Source organism: Lacerta agilis, chromosome 1 (genome assembly GCF_009819535.1).
Source record: "Lacerta agilis isolate rLacAgi1 chromosome 1, rLacAgi1.pri, whole genome shotgun sequence".
In the NCBI taxonomy this organism is placed as follows: Eukaryota; Metazoa; Chordata; class Lepidosauria; order Squamata; family Lacertidae; genus Lacerta; species Lacerta agilis.
In genome coordinates, this window is record NC_046312.1 from 67,071,311 (window position 1) to 67,085,880 (window position 14,570).

The window sequence follows — 14,570 nt, forward strand, 5'->3', positions numbered from 1 at the left end:
TTTCAAGTCATATTCAAACTTGAGGCACCACAACTAAGCAGCAGAAGGCTTTAAAAAGTACTATACTTTTCTTTAGAATTCCTGTTCAAGACGACATGCCTGAAGAAACTCTGCAACACTTCTCTGTAGTTCTTAGCATCCCAAATATTAAAGATATGTTGAATATATTACACAAAGATGAAAATATGGTAATCATGCATGTTAACTATTAGCAAGTCTCCCATCACCCAAATCACTGGATTGTGATATAAGGGATAATATGAGCACCTAAATGAGTTGTATTCTTAGTCTCAAGCTCTGTTTAGAAACACTGTGTTACAACACATGGGTATGAAAAATACCATGGCACATTCTCTGATTACACCAAAGGAAAACAGAAATTCATACTTGGCAGATAATCCAAGATACTGAGACTCTTAACTTCCATTAAAACAAATAGCAGCAGTAGTAGTAAGCTTCTATATCTCAAAGCCACAAAAATGTGATTTGACATTCTGATTAATTCTCAGAAGCTGTAGGAGAGACAGTGGTGGATTTTCACTGATTTAGTCCCTTTGATGACCAGCAGAAGCAGAATAAAGCTATGCAAAATAGAAACATCTAAATTATTTTTATCAGGTTGCAGCATCTGTCTTATCATAATGTAAAATTTGACAACCTTGGTGCAAAATTTTATGATTTAGTCAAAAATTCACATATTTATCTGAATAAATTATGTATACCAATATGGTCAGCACTTGCATGAAGATCTCACCTGTTTCAATACATCTAATATAAGTTCGTTGAAGACTTCATTAATTGCCATAGATACCGTTTGCCTATCCATCCCTTTGCTAAATCGACCACTTCCAATCAGTTCAATCAATTCCCAAGCAGAAAGACCTTCCCAGCTGGTATCGAGGCTGATCTTGTAATGTTCAAACTGTTCTTGATGCCAGCCTAATCCCATGACTTCTGTCAGCTTCTTAAGCAAGTATTCAATCTGTACAAAAAAAAGACAACACAGATTCTGAACAAACCATCCATATGAAAACAAAAAAGATCAGTGACTCTTCCTACACTGTTGCTGTCAGCTTTGTCAACTCAGCACAGTGTATCCATATCACCAAAAGGTTCCTACTCTACATTTCAGAGTGTGCAAAAATAAAGGAGAGGAATGCTATACACTTTAGGAATAACAGAGCATGAAAGCAATCCTAAAGTGCAGCTGTTTGTCCAAGCTAACAAACTGCTGCATTCCTGAACACACCTAAAGAGAGTTGCAAATATGGAACATTATAGAAAATGCTGATCTCTTTCTTTTTAGAAAACCTGTTGTTGTGATCCACAGCCCATCAGAAAAAGCCAGAATAGTTTGGGAAAGGAAGTGTGTGTGTGTGTACTATTATGTTCTAATTTTACTGCCAAGACAATGTTGCTCATAAAGATTATTTCTACAACTACTTCAATGAAACAGCAAAGGCAGGAAAACACAGCCAGTTTAGGCATAGCTGGACAAAGAACATTCGGATACTCAAAATAACAATTTCCTACCTCTTCTGGTACAATGACTAGTGGATATTTGTCCTCAGATAGGAAATTGAAGATGACCCACACTTTAAAAGCATCATCATCAGAAAGGAGCAAAGTATTTCTTGCAAGGTTTTTTCTGGCACACAGAGTCCAACACATTTTATTGAATTCGATTTTGTCAAAGTTTCCTTGAACCTAGTAAAAGCAAAGCAGTGTTAATGAGGAATAACAGCAGCAAGATGCCCTAACACCTGCAGAAAGAGAAAAAGTTCACAAAAGAGACCCAAAGCTAAAACAAAACATTGATTTGGTGGGCCTCCTCAAATGCCCCATAGCAGTCGCACCACCACAGAGAATGCTCTGCCCAAAGCAATATATATTACACATCCTCTACTTGCTCAGGACAAGTAACAGTTGTGCAGGGTAAGCAGTGCTGGATTTACATACAGGCTGAGCAGGCTGCAGCCCAGGGCCTCATAATCTAGGGGCGCCTTGGGCTCTTGCCAATTTGTGTGGGGGTTTTTTAACAGGCTGCTTTTACTATCTAGGCCTAGTTGCTTAGTAACATTAAACACGTGACATATGAGCGTATGACTATTCTGACTTTGTGTATAGTGTAATGTTATAACATAGCTATGATTCCCCTATGAATGTTCTGTGTGAATGTCTTCATTAATTCCATATTTTTGCAAACTTATCATAGGATATAAATTTATAAACAATCTTTTATTAATGCTAAAATTTCAGCCATGTTCTACTTTCATTGAGTAGATAAAGAAGAGAACAAGGTTTTGTTGCTCATGATCAGAGGCTATTAAGTTTGGACTTCCCAAGGTCTTCTAGCCCATAGGTCTAGCTTTAATTGGGACCTATGGGGAAGCACTTGAGTGGCAGACTTTGCAGTGGTCTCTCTATTCCACTTTTACTCTGCTACTAGTCCTTAATAGGCTACAGGTTGGGGAATCCAAACAGTGAGCTCATTACCAGTCTGTCTTTAAAATAGGACAGGGTGAAGCCGAGCCAGCTGTACAAAATGGGCAGAGAATGCCTATGCTAGTTCTGGCTACAGGAAAATCTCTCTTAATTCTTCCATGTTTTAAGGGCAACTGTGCAAAAACTGTTGACATGGCAGCGGCATGGCAATCACGGTTGTTGCTACCCTTATGCTCCCCAACCCAGCCTGAATTGCTATGTGGAAAAGCCTGCAGTTTAGTCTTCAAAGAGTAGATAGTTAAAACCATGAGTTTTTGGGACATGACATCTTTTGATTTAGCACTGCTTATTGTTAATTAGGGGTTTCAGCTATTCAAAATCCTTACTCTAATAAAAGGAACGTCTGCTGCTCTTTGCTTCTTTTTGCCTGGGCATTAGTCCATGCTCCCTTGGTTCAACAATGTAGACTTTGTTAAAGGGCAACTCAGTCTCCACACTGAGCTAGAGAAATAATTCATTTGCAATCAGGACCACAAGAGGAAGTATTCTGAGAGCTTGACCGGTATGGTCAATAAGATTTACATGGGATATCTAAAGCAGAATAACAGGTTTCCTGTGGAGCCAAGAGCTCATTGTTTTTTTCTTGCACAGATTGTCACTACTTCTCACAGGAAAGTGATATCTGGAGTAATCTATGAATGGGCACCAGCTTGGGGGGGTGGGACACAACAGAATAATATACTGAATACAGCCAAACAGAGTTTCCAGCATTCTACCAAAAGAATTGGGAGGGAGGCGGGGAAGTATAGAAGACCTGCTAAAATGTTAATCATCGCCTGAGAATGCTACCCATATCTACCAAACATGACAAAACCATAAAGATGTGATGCCCAAAGATGATTAATCCTAAAACCACTGGCATGACAATTAAACAAAAAAAAATGCTTTCAGATAAGTGCAACTTGTGTTCAGAAACAGACTGTGTGCCAATTACCAGGAAGAGGTGCAGTTAAGTGGCAGAATGCAAGCCTTGCATCTCAAAGGTCCAAGGTTCATTCTTAGCATCTCTGGTTACAAGGGACTATGGAAGCAGGGCTGGTAATAACTTTTGTCCAAGATCACACAGAGGTGGGGAGTCAACTATCGTTCTATGACACACAAGTTTAAAGGTTCTGTCTCTGGTATCAAATGGTGGTGAGTGTGTGCATTTAAGGATTTTCGGCTGCAAGGCTGGGAAAGACACCTGCCCATCACAGTAAATACTGGACTAAATGAGCCCATCTCCTGATCCTCCAAACCACCAGCTCTCTTGGGTGGAGGGGGGGTGTATTTCAGCATTTTGCATGATGCCCACTTGAGAGCTGCATAGCTGACAGTGTGGGAGGGGGAAGGAAGAGGAAGGAAACAATATTACAGTTTCCTCTGTATCTTGATAGCTAAACAAGAAGCTGATGACAATCAAGACACTGAGCAAGTCATCACTGCCTTTCAGAAAATCCAGAAATCAGTGAAACAGAACCATTAAAATGAAATGAAACAGACTTCTAAAAGTTCTCACTGAAGTCAAACGTAACTACAGTTACCAACCAGAAAGTTGGCCTTCCTTGGGTTTCCTCCACTCAAGAATATCGTCTTTGCTTTAAAAAAGTTCAGTGTCATTAAATTGTACCTAATTTATTTGCAGGTCCATCTCTATTCTCCAGACTTTCCTACACTAATTTTTGAGGGGGGGCAGGTTTTGTAGAAGGTTTTTAAAAAATATTTTCATTCTCATTTAAACAGAAAAAGTCAAATCAATATTGGTAAGCTACAACACCAGACATGTTCATGACTACAAGATGCTTGTAGCATGTTTGGGACTCTTTTTTAGCCTATCATTAAATTTACCTGTATAGCAGTTGGATGTAAGAGTTGCTTCACACACGGCAGAAATTAGCAGATGTGTACCTGGATTCCACATCTAACACACTCTCTCTTTTAACAGTTTATGTTACTTTTCCTTTTCTGAATTGTATTCAAGAATCTGGAGAAGAGCTGTGTCTTTCTTTGCACGTTCATTCTTTTTACTGATATGTAGCAATGATATTTGAAATTGGGGAGAGTGAAGAAATTCAGGACAGTATATATACATAGAACTGGAGGCACATACCTTTTCCAAGATGAATCTGTTTAAATAAGGCATATAACCCTGATTTGAAACAGGGCCTTCATCATCATCCCTAAAGTGCTCTTCTAAGGCCACTGGGTCATGTGGGACATTCAGCAATGTACACAAGTTGTGAGAAAGGACCTAAAAAAACAACAACCCCCAAGTGAGAAAATCAATGAGAATGCAACAATATACAGCAAAACCATAAAGGTAAAAGTAAAGGAACCCCTGACCATTAGGTCCAGTCGCGGACGACTCTGGGGTTGCAGCGCTCATCTTGCTTTATTGGCCAAGGGAGCCGGCATACAGCTTCCGGGTCATGTGGCCAGCATGACTAAGCCGCTTCTGGCAAAACCATACACATCAGTTAATTTGATGACAGAATATGTTTTCAGTTGCAGAACTGGTAGAATTAAACACATCATCGTCCATCTACAATGCTAAAAAAACGAAGGAAGCAGCCATGTTCTAACTTAAAGGGAAAAAATTAAATAGAAAGCCAAGTTTGGGTTCTCCGCCCAAGGGTCACGTGCTGGAATGCTTCCTCATGAAAAAAGTTCTTAAACACTGAAATCGACCACATCCGAAGGAAGGCTCCACAAGAACCCTTCATACATCTCTCTGTATAAATTTCTTTTCCAAAAAAAAAATGAAACTTTCAGTCATGCAAGTCCACACCTGCTGTCTGGTGACTGTCATGTGAATTTCCACATCTGCTGTGTGCAAGGTCAGACACCTGATGGGACTATGAATAGGGTGGTAAGCATGCTACTTCAGGCCACATGCGGAGGTTGCAATAAATTTGCATAGCAAGAAGAAAGATACTCTAAAACAGGGGTCGGCAAAAATTTTCATCAGGGGGCCGGTCCACTGTCCCTCAGACCTTGTGGGGGGCTGGGGGGCAGCAGTGGGATGATGAGTGGTGCGCGAAAGGGCTCTGGAGAGGGGCTGCTTTAAATGCCGGCCGCTTGAGAGGGGCGCTCAGCCAACCATGGCTCCTGTGTCTTGCAAGCGGCAGGGGCTGGTGGTGGTGGGGAGACGACGAGTGGCATGTGAAAAGGCTCCAGAGAGGGACTGCTTTAAATGGTGGCTGCTCGAGCACCAATCAAAGCCCAGACCCCTTCCACAAGGCGGGGAGAAGCCAGGAGGAGGGAGGGAGGAGGCACCGCCATAGTGTGTGTGAGGGGGGGGGGGATTGCACAGCCCAAACGATCAGAATCAGATCCACGCCAATCCACACGGCGACTCCCAGACTGTCCGTGGGCCAGATCCAGAAGGCAATTGGGCCAGATCCAGCCCCCGGGCCTTAGTTTGTCGACCCATGCTCTAAACCTCTGTCCACAGGGTATGGTCTGAAAGCAAACAAGGCCACTAACTTGCTGAAGGTAAGCAAGTCTGGTCAGTACCTTGGATGAGTGAGTGCTACCGCCTTGGGTTCCAGGACAGAAGAAAGTTGGAATATTAATGGGATGGGGAGGGGATACCAATATAATTAACTTAGCTGAGCTGTAATCTGCTGCTTAAAAAGTGGCTTTTGGAGCAAAATGCTAATAACATAGATAAGAAACTAGTAAGCAGTTTGCTTGCTTGCTTGTTTGTTTGTGTTTGTTTAAAAAAAACAAACTAAATATTTGCAGCAAGGGCTTTTGTCAGATGCTTGGAATCTTGGTATCAAAGGGGTCTGGCAAGGAGGACTTCTGGAAAACTTGCAAGCAAAATGAAAATATTAAAGAGACCAAGGTAAACAAGATATTTCTGTTAGAACCTGGTGGGACTTTATTGACTATACCAATAGAAGAGATACAGGAAGAGAACCTTTGTTGACTTCGCAGTGAAGCAGATATTGTTCTTCCTTCTTGTAATATAATACAAATGTAACAGACACATGACATAAATTTATTTGCATAGGTGTATTTCCTGTTTATGTATGCATTTATTTTCATTGTTTTTAAATAAAAAGCTTAATTGGGATATTAGGAAGTTCAGCCTCTCTCAAAAGGGAAGAATTTTTTTGCCAATAATTATTATGAGAGCCAGTGTGGTGTAGTGGTTAAGAGCGGTAGACTCGTAATCTGGGGAACCGGGTTCGTGTCTCCACTCCTCCACATGCAGCTGCTGGGTGACCTTGGGCTAGTCACACTTCTCTGAAGTCTCTCAGCCCCACTCACCTCACAGAGTGTTTGTTGTGGGGGAGGAAGGGAAAGGAGAATGTTAGCCGCTTTGAGACTCCTTCGGGTAGTGAAAAGCGGGATATCAAATCCAAACTCTTCCTCTTCTTATTTTTCTAGGGTTCACATGGTTGCTAAGTAACTTTCCACATAAAAAGCTCTTACATTTAAATTTCACAATCTGTCTTAATGGCACAACCTTCATGTTAAAAACTTAGGCCATCAGCCAAGTTGTTCCAAATTCCAAACTTCAACATTATCTATTAACTACTGAATAGGTTCCCAGTGTACACCTCAGCCTCCATGCCCAACTAACCTGCTAACTTTTCTGAGGTTTCTTTCATCCTTCCCTACAACAGCAAGGGCAGCAAGCTTAGCACACCAGTGTACAAGTCTGAGAAGCACTCTTTTAAATTTAATTGTGTGAGTGTAATTGCTGTTTTTGCATTTTTTGTCTTGTCTTGCTTTGAGCTTAAAGCTGAAATAAACTGATTGAGAAGCACTCTGAGATACCACCAAACAAGGTGCAACCACAGAGCTCATACAAGTCTTTCTTTCATCCTCTTTTTCCTCACACATACTCGTGACAGTGGCCAGATTACTGCCACCATATTAGAATTATTTTTGGAGATGGAGTTTTAAAAAGTAGTAATGTGAATCAGCTTCAGAATCCAGCAGTGCAAGTCCTCATTAACCAGACCACATTTATAGCCAGACTCCTTGGGTGACATCATATACATAAGGTTGTGTTTTAGAAAAGTATGTTTGATAGTCTTCTTTCAATACATGGGGAGGAATTTCAGCTTGCCAGACAGAGTTATTCCCCCCTCTCCTCTCTCTGCACAATGTTCTGGGGGTGCTCCCAACCACCCCAGAACCAATTTGGGAGAGCACATGAGGAGAGGGGGGAAATCCACTGCACAAGCAGAAGTCCTTGTGCAGACCTTCCACTGATAGGAGTCCTTAGTTGAATCCTGCCCATTAAATTTTATTTCTAGGTGTTTCGTTCATTCCAAGTGACATATAAAGTACAGTACAATAATACCAAGTTCCACAAAGCCATGGAGCACTGCAAGATGTGTTATTTCCTTAATATAACTTAATAAGCTTCTTGCCAAATGTAATCAACTTTCTACTAGCGGAACTTCCTCCTTCCTTGTGTGCAAAGCCTTGTCTCACTGAGTCTAATAATTATTCTCTTTGAATGAACTGCATGATTCTTGTCAGCAAGTCAGGTTTCAACCTTAAAATTACAGAAACATGAATAAGGTGTAATAGCGCTGGGATAAAGAGAAGAGAGACGCTGTGATTTTACTATGTTGATGTCTGAAAATGCAAATACAGTAATGGAACAAAACTTAGGACAGTATTCTAGACGGTCAATGAAATAAATACACTATGCTCTATCATGATGTGACTTCATCATAAAGCAGTGCAAGAGCTTAACTGAGAAAGCATTTTAATTCTCCAACTCCTTGCTTAAATGGGAGGATTTTTTCCCTCAATGACTGTCAACATGAAAAGCAGGAGAAGATTTACACTATACCTTCCATATACATTGGATATACCAGTACAGTACAGTATCCCATTATACTAGAGGCTATGGGCAAAGAGCAGAAAACACAAATACTTTCTGTACCCTACACTTCTCCATAATGCCCCAAATACAACACAACATGTCTCCCCCTGCACTAAGGTGAGCATGCATCTGATGCAGTGACAGCTTGCATCTCTCACTGTTTAGGCAGTGGGGGGTGGATGGGTGGCAAGATATAAACATTCTGTTTGGGACATTACAGAGAAGTACAAGGAACAAGAAGAGCAAGGTGTTTGCACTTCTCTTGGTCAGTCTATGTACATCATAATGTCCAAAACCACTTCCAAATTCCAAAGCAACAATTTCAGCATATGCAATCTAAGTACATGAGTTTTTGACTGGGTTGAGGATCTGCAACTCCAGACATTATGCAAAATGTTCTAAATGTTTTTCAAGTTGGCGCTATTCTGCCCAGGAACAGTTGTACAGAACAGGACCAAACAACACACAAGTAAATCAAAATACCACACACAGGAAGAGCTGGTGGGGTTCTGTTTTCCCTTACAAATGCAGATAAGAGTTCAGAAATAATCATGTTTGCTCTCACAGCTCTGCAGCATACCAAGTGCCCTCCGTTTCATTGTACAGCTAGAAAGACTGCTCTGAGCTATTGACAGGGTTCAGTTTGGCCATCAACAGCACAGACTACAGCTGGCCCAGTAATCAGCACAATGACCTACTGTCTGAAGCATCCCACAGGTGTAGAGCCCTATTCAAAACATTTCTCAGAGTTGGCTTAACCAGAGGAATTTAGGGCCAAATGTGTCTGATGGAGTGTGCCCAAATTCAAAGATCAAAGTTCCACAAACTGTGTGAGAGTTCTGTGGAGAACACTCCTTGGAGTATGTGGCAAGAAAAAGAACAGACCCTCTTCACTACTTCTCCTGTTTGTACTTGAATAAGAGAGCAGTATAGAAGCTCTGCCTCCCCAACATTGGCAGGCTCCACACAGCGCTGGAAGAAAGCCAGTTCTTTTATTTGGGTGCCTGAATGTTGTGGGCCACTGGGGTAGAAAGAAAAGTGCTGGCAGGATTTGAGGCATTCTTATGGTGCAAAGGATGAAATCAAGTTTGTTAGCTATGAAACACAAAAATGGAAGAATTGTGATAGTAAAACAGCACATATTAATTAGCTCCAATACAATTGTGCCTGGCAGCCCCAATCGTGGCCTGGGATAGCCTGGACTACGTGCTGTACATCTACAAAGCACAGAAAGATGTACAACAATAATTGCCAATTATCGTTCATTAATAATTCAAGAGACATTAGAGAGGCAACAGGATTCTAGGGTGCAAATTTATGCTTCAGACCAAGAGCTGTTCACATTGGATCTTTAGCATGACATAACTACGCAACTAATAATTTTTTATGCAAGGAAGAAAACTATTTGAATATGCTTCCCTTCCCAAGCAACTCAGATAGTTTGCCTTTGCTTCATAGCAGCCTGCTAGCCCACTTCAGTGTTTAGAACAGCAGGATACAGGGGAGAAAGAACCATTGTTCAATGGCAGAACACATGCTTTGTTTGCATGCAGAAGGCCCTGGGTTCAACTCCTGCCATCTCCAGTTAGAAGAATCAGGTAAAAGGTGGTGGAGAAGTCATCTGTCTGATACTCTTGAGATCTGCTGCTGGTCAGCATAAGTAATACTTAGCTAGACGAGTAAACAGTCAAACCTGTTAAAACTGTTTCTTCCTAAACTGTCCCAGAAACTCAAGTCCAGTCCTACCACTGGAAATAAATGAATTAGGGAGCAGACAACAACAAGCAATATTAGAGAATATTCTAGAGGAAGACCAAGACATTTCGGTATCTGAAGCAGAAAAGACAAACAGACTTCTACAAGGTGGTAAACATAGGAACAAAAATAGAAAGCTGCATTACACAGATCCAGACCACTAGCCCATTCAGCTCAGTTTTGTCTACAGCGAGTGACAGCAGTGATTCTCCATGATTTCAGACTGGCAGTCTTCTCACAGCCCTAGCTGAAGATAAGCAGGATTGAATCTGGGACCTTCTGCATGCAAAGCAGGTGCCCTGTCTCACAGCTACAGCCCTTCTTAAGTATGACAACTAGCTACACTGTTAAAATTTTGCCAAATTCTGCCACCTAAAGCAAGCCTTCTCACCCCACCTAACCACCCAAGGGATTAACTGAAACAATCAAACCATACATCTGGTACTGAAGTGATTTGGACCATAATCCAATAATACTTTTTAGATGTGCCTAATAAATTTATCTGCAGCTACTTCTTAAGCAGTTACTCTTGTTCCACTACTTTAAATGGGTTATTGGTACTGCCTAGGTTCTAACAGATTGTACCCATGACTGCAGCATAGTGAACGATCTGTGAGATGACACATGGCAAAGCTAGTCACACAACACTACACAGTTCCACTGAACCTACTATGACTGACAATCAACACACCAGTAAGGTTGTGTCAACTGGCATGGCTCACAAAAAATGTAACGCATCAGGTGTAAATGTTATACTAGTCAAGTTAACCCATCCTTTTCAATTGGCTAAGATACAGGGCAGCCAAACAAAAGAGCAACTCTGACTTAATGACATCTTTATTAAGACACTTGACAAAAAAAAATAAGCAACCATTTACTTCCCTTTCAACATTTGTCATAGAACATATTATTTGATCAACACTATCTAATAGCTTTAAATCTCACATGTCACACTGAGAAAACTGACTGGTCTGAGTAATAGTATTATTTTATCGACAATGAGCCTTTATTAAGTGGGCCAAACAGCTTTTGAGTCTCACCACATCTGCTTCCTTTCAAGACACCAGCTCAGCCCTCCTGGAGGTCTTTCTTTGATGGGCATGAAAACTCTCATCTTGGGCAACCAAGCAGTTTAAACAAATCATCTCGTTAAAGCAAAACCTTCGCTAACCTGTTCCGCAAGGAGCTCAAACACCAACCGCAGCAAAGTATTGCAGGGCTGGCACTGCCCCTGTGGCTGAGAGGCTGTTACTTTCCCTTCCCTGGGAGAACCTTGCAGAAGGCCACTACCTCAGTCAGTGGTAGAGCATCTTACTTGCAGAAAGACCTCCTGCCCTGTTCAATCCCCAGCATCTCCAGGTAGGGCTGGGGCAGACTCCTGCCTGAAGAGCCAGTCAGCTTGATGGGCTTGACTCAGTATAAGGCAGCTGCCTTCCTGTGCTCCTAAATAGGAAACTGCTTCTCCTTTCTTGCTTCTGAGATGGAGAAATTGAGCCCAGAGCAGCTCTGAACAATGAGGGTTGCCAAGTCCAGGCCCTGAGGAGGAAGTCCTTGCTACCTATATTAATTCCACCAGGGGAGCTTTTACGCATGTTAATAATGCTGCAATGGGTGGTCGTCTCACCAGATTTGGAGGTGGTGAGCACTTTGCTCCCTTAGACCAAGAAAGGAGACCGCCTGTTTTGCAAGACAGGCCGGGGGATTTTGGGGGGGCACCCCTGTTCTTTGCCCTCCCTTTCTATTCAGTTCCCAAAGGCGCAGCGAAGCGCTCACCGAGGTGTCGCGTCTGGAGAGCCCCGCTCAACCACCCAGTTTCTGCCACGCCAGCCAGCCAGCCCGTCGTTCCTTCCTCTCTTTCTCTCTCTCCCCGCCGCCCCGCCACTTCCCCCCGGGCCAGCCGCCTAGAGCGCTTCGGAAAAGGGGAAATGCTTCGCTGCCGGGAAGGCAGAAAGCGTCGGCCACCAACAGCCCAGGAGGCAGGAGGCGCAGCCCTGGCTGGAGCCTTCCCGGCGCTCTCGAGGCAGGAGGGCCTGGCTGCCTCCCTGCTGACTTGCCTTGAGCTGCGACTTGGAGACTTTGCCGCTCCTGTCCAAGTCGAGGGCGGTGAAAGCGTGCCAGATGGGCTTGAGCAGCTCGTCCTTCGGGCTCCCCATGGCCCGCCAGCTGCAGCGACTCCGCGGCGCTCGCTCCCGCCTCCTCGCGCCTCTCTCTCCCCGGCGGAGGCTGCCGTGACACGGGTGGCCGCCTCGACCTGCCTACCCGTAACCGCGCCCAGCGGCCAACCCCCACGCCGCCTTGCCAGGGCCGGGCGAGGGCGGCGCGCGAGGGAGCGCAGGGCCTGCAAGCTGCGCCCGCTAGCGAGAGGGCGCCTCTGCCGCCGCGCTCAGGAGCCCTCGGGGCGGGGAGGGCGCTGTTTTTCCCAATCGCTGCCGGACCTTCCAGAGTCTGGCGTCTAAAAGTTGACCCCGGCCTTGCCTCTGGTTGTGGGCGGGGCTGAATCTCCAAGCCGGAGAGGTGAGGTCCTCCTCGGGGTTGCAAGTGCTCTCCCCCCGCGAGCGGAATCAGAATTACCCGGCGGCGAGTCTCAGAGTTACTTCCAAGTAAATGGGCTTAGAACTGCAGCCTTCGCTGAGCTGAGGGCTTCCCGGGATGATCTCAAAAGCTTCGCCTCCGCTGATATTATCAACATTTTCTTTTTCTGAAAAACTAGCAAGGATGCGGAAAGCGGAAACGATCTGACGCTGGAAGAGATGCAATATTCTGACCTCTCTTCCCTCTGTCAACTTGACTGTACAGGGTGGATTTTTATTAGCGAAATACTTTATCTTTATTTTGTTGTGTGTACGACTGCTTTTTTATATAAAAAAGGTAAAGGTACCCCTGACTGTTAGGTCCAGTCGTGGACAACTCTGGGGTTGCAGCGCTCATCTCGCTCTATAGGCCCAGGGAGCCGGTGTTTGTCCGCAGACAGCTTCCAGGTCATGTGGCCAGCATGACTAAGCCGCTTATGGCTAATCTATTGTCATATTCACCTATTGTTCTTTAGATTTGAGAATAAGATGCCACTTGTTGCCAATATGTTTCTAATTAGCATATTTTTTCTATCACTGCTCTAGACATAACAGTGGTACTGTACTGCATTGGCCTAAGCTTCCAGCAGCCCCCTATATTTACTAAAATAAAAGCATTAATGGTCAGAAAAAAAGTTTTGTAATAAGTGCATGAGTGGGATTCAAAGGGATATTATTTCTACTACTTCTACTATTTTATAACTTATTATTATATTTATTTGTTGCTTTTCATATATGGAGTAGTGTGCCCAAAGCAAATTACAGCATGAAATACATTAAAACACTGCATAAAACTGCCCTTGGGGTGTTGTGGTCACATAAGGCTTTATAGGGCCAAACTTGAAAAGCAAAAGTGCTCCTGAGTGTTTGGCCAGCAATGGCAACAGCTGGAGTGGAGTGTCAAAGCAATATAATTTGAACAAGACCATGTGTATTTATCTACTGTATAATAGAAAAGTAAGAAGGTTAGCAACCCGCAGTTTGCTTGGCCACTAACAGGTGGCACTGCAAGCTACAGTATGATGTAAGACTTTTGAAAGCTCCTAGGCCAGGGCCAGGTGAGTCAAGAGGATTTGAGCATCTCCCCAGCAACTGTCCTGCACTGCTGCCACCGCTGCTGCCCACCTCACAGCAACAGTGCCATTTCAGCCTCAGCAGCATTGGAGGTTGAGGACAAGGCAAGGGGAGGAGGGAGACACATGGGCGACCCAAGCAAGCTGTGGAGGGACAGCAGGACAAGAGGGAGCAACTCTCCATCCATCATCCAGCCTTTCTGCCACCTGCTGCTTCCCTCCTTGCCCTCTACTACTGAAACTAAAATGGCATTGTTGATGTGAGGCAGACAATATGAGCAGGAGAGGCAGGAGGAGGTCCAAGGGGAGATGAGAAAGGGAGGAGGTTTGGGGTGAGGTCTAAGGGGGTGGGGGTTTGGTGGAGTTTGCATGCAAAGTGAGCAGGGTCACAGTACATACATGGCAAATGGGGGTAGCGGGGTGCCACAGGATTCTGTCCTGGGCCTGTTGTTGTCCAACATCTTTATCAATGACTTGAAATGAAATGGGACGGCTGTTGTGTGTTTGTTTGTAGAGTCTCAGTGAGAAGTACCAATTAGGGTTGCAGGCAAAGAGGTACAGTGGTACCTCTGGTTACGAACTTAATTCGTTCCGGAGGTCTGTTCTTAACTTGAAACCGTTCTTAACCTGAGGTACCACTTTAGCTAATGGGGCCATCTGCTGCCACCGAGCCACCACCGTGCGATTTCTGTTCTCATCCTAAGGTAAAGTTCTAAACCTGAGGTACTACTTCTGAGTTAGCGGAGTCTGTAACCCGAAGTGTTTGTAACCCGAGGTACCACTGTATTAGCAAGTTTCTAGGAGTATTCTAGAGCCAGTCTATTTGTGTTA

General features: G+C 43.8%; 1 protein-coding gene across 2 annotated transcripts in view; it reads right to left on the bottom strand.

Annotated features, from left to right (window-relative positions):
• SWAP70 (switching B cell complex subunit SWAP70) overlaps positions 1-12,345 on the bottom strand; it is a 34,755-nt gene extending 22,410 nt beyond the window's left edge. For both annotated transcript variants that reach the window (XM_033152710.1, XM_033152702.1), the window contains exons 1-4: positions 12,151-12,345; positions 4,595-4,735; positions 1,534-1,707; positions 755-982 (exon numbers count right to left, since the gene is read on the bottom strand). In XM_033152710.1, coding sequence (XP_033008601.1) covers positions 755-982; positions 1,534-1,707; positions 4,595-4,735; positions 12,151-12,249 — 642 coding nt within the window. In that variant the 5' untranslated portion in view covers positions 12,250-12,345. The remainder of the gene's footprint in view (positions 1-754; positions 983-1,533; positions 1,708-4,594; positions 4,736-12,150) is intronic.
• Between the last annotated feature and the right edge of the window lie 2,225 nt (positions 12,346-14,570).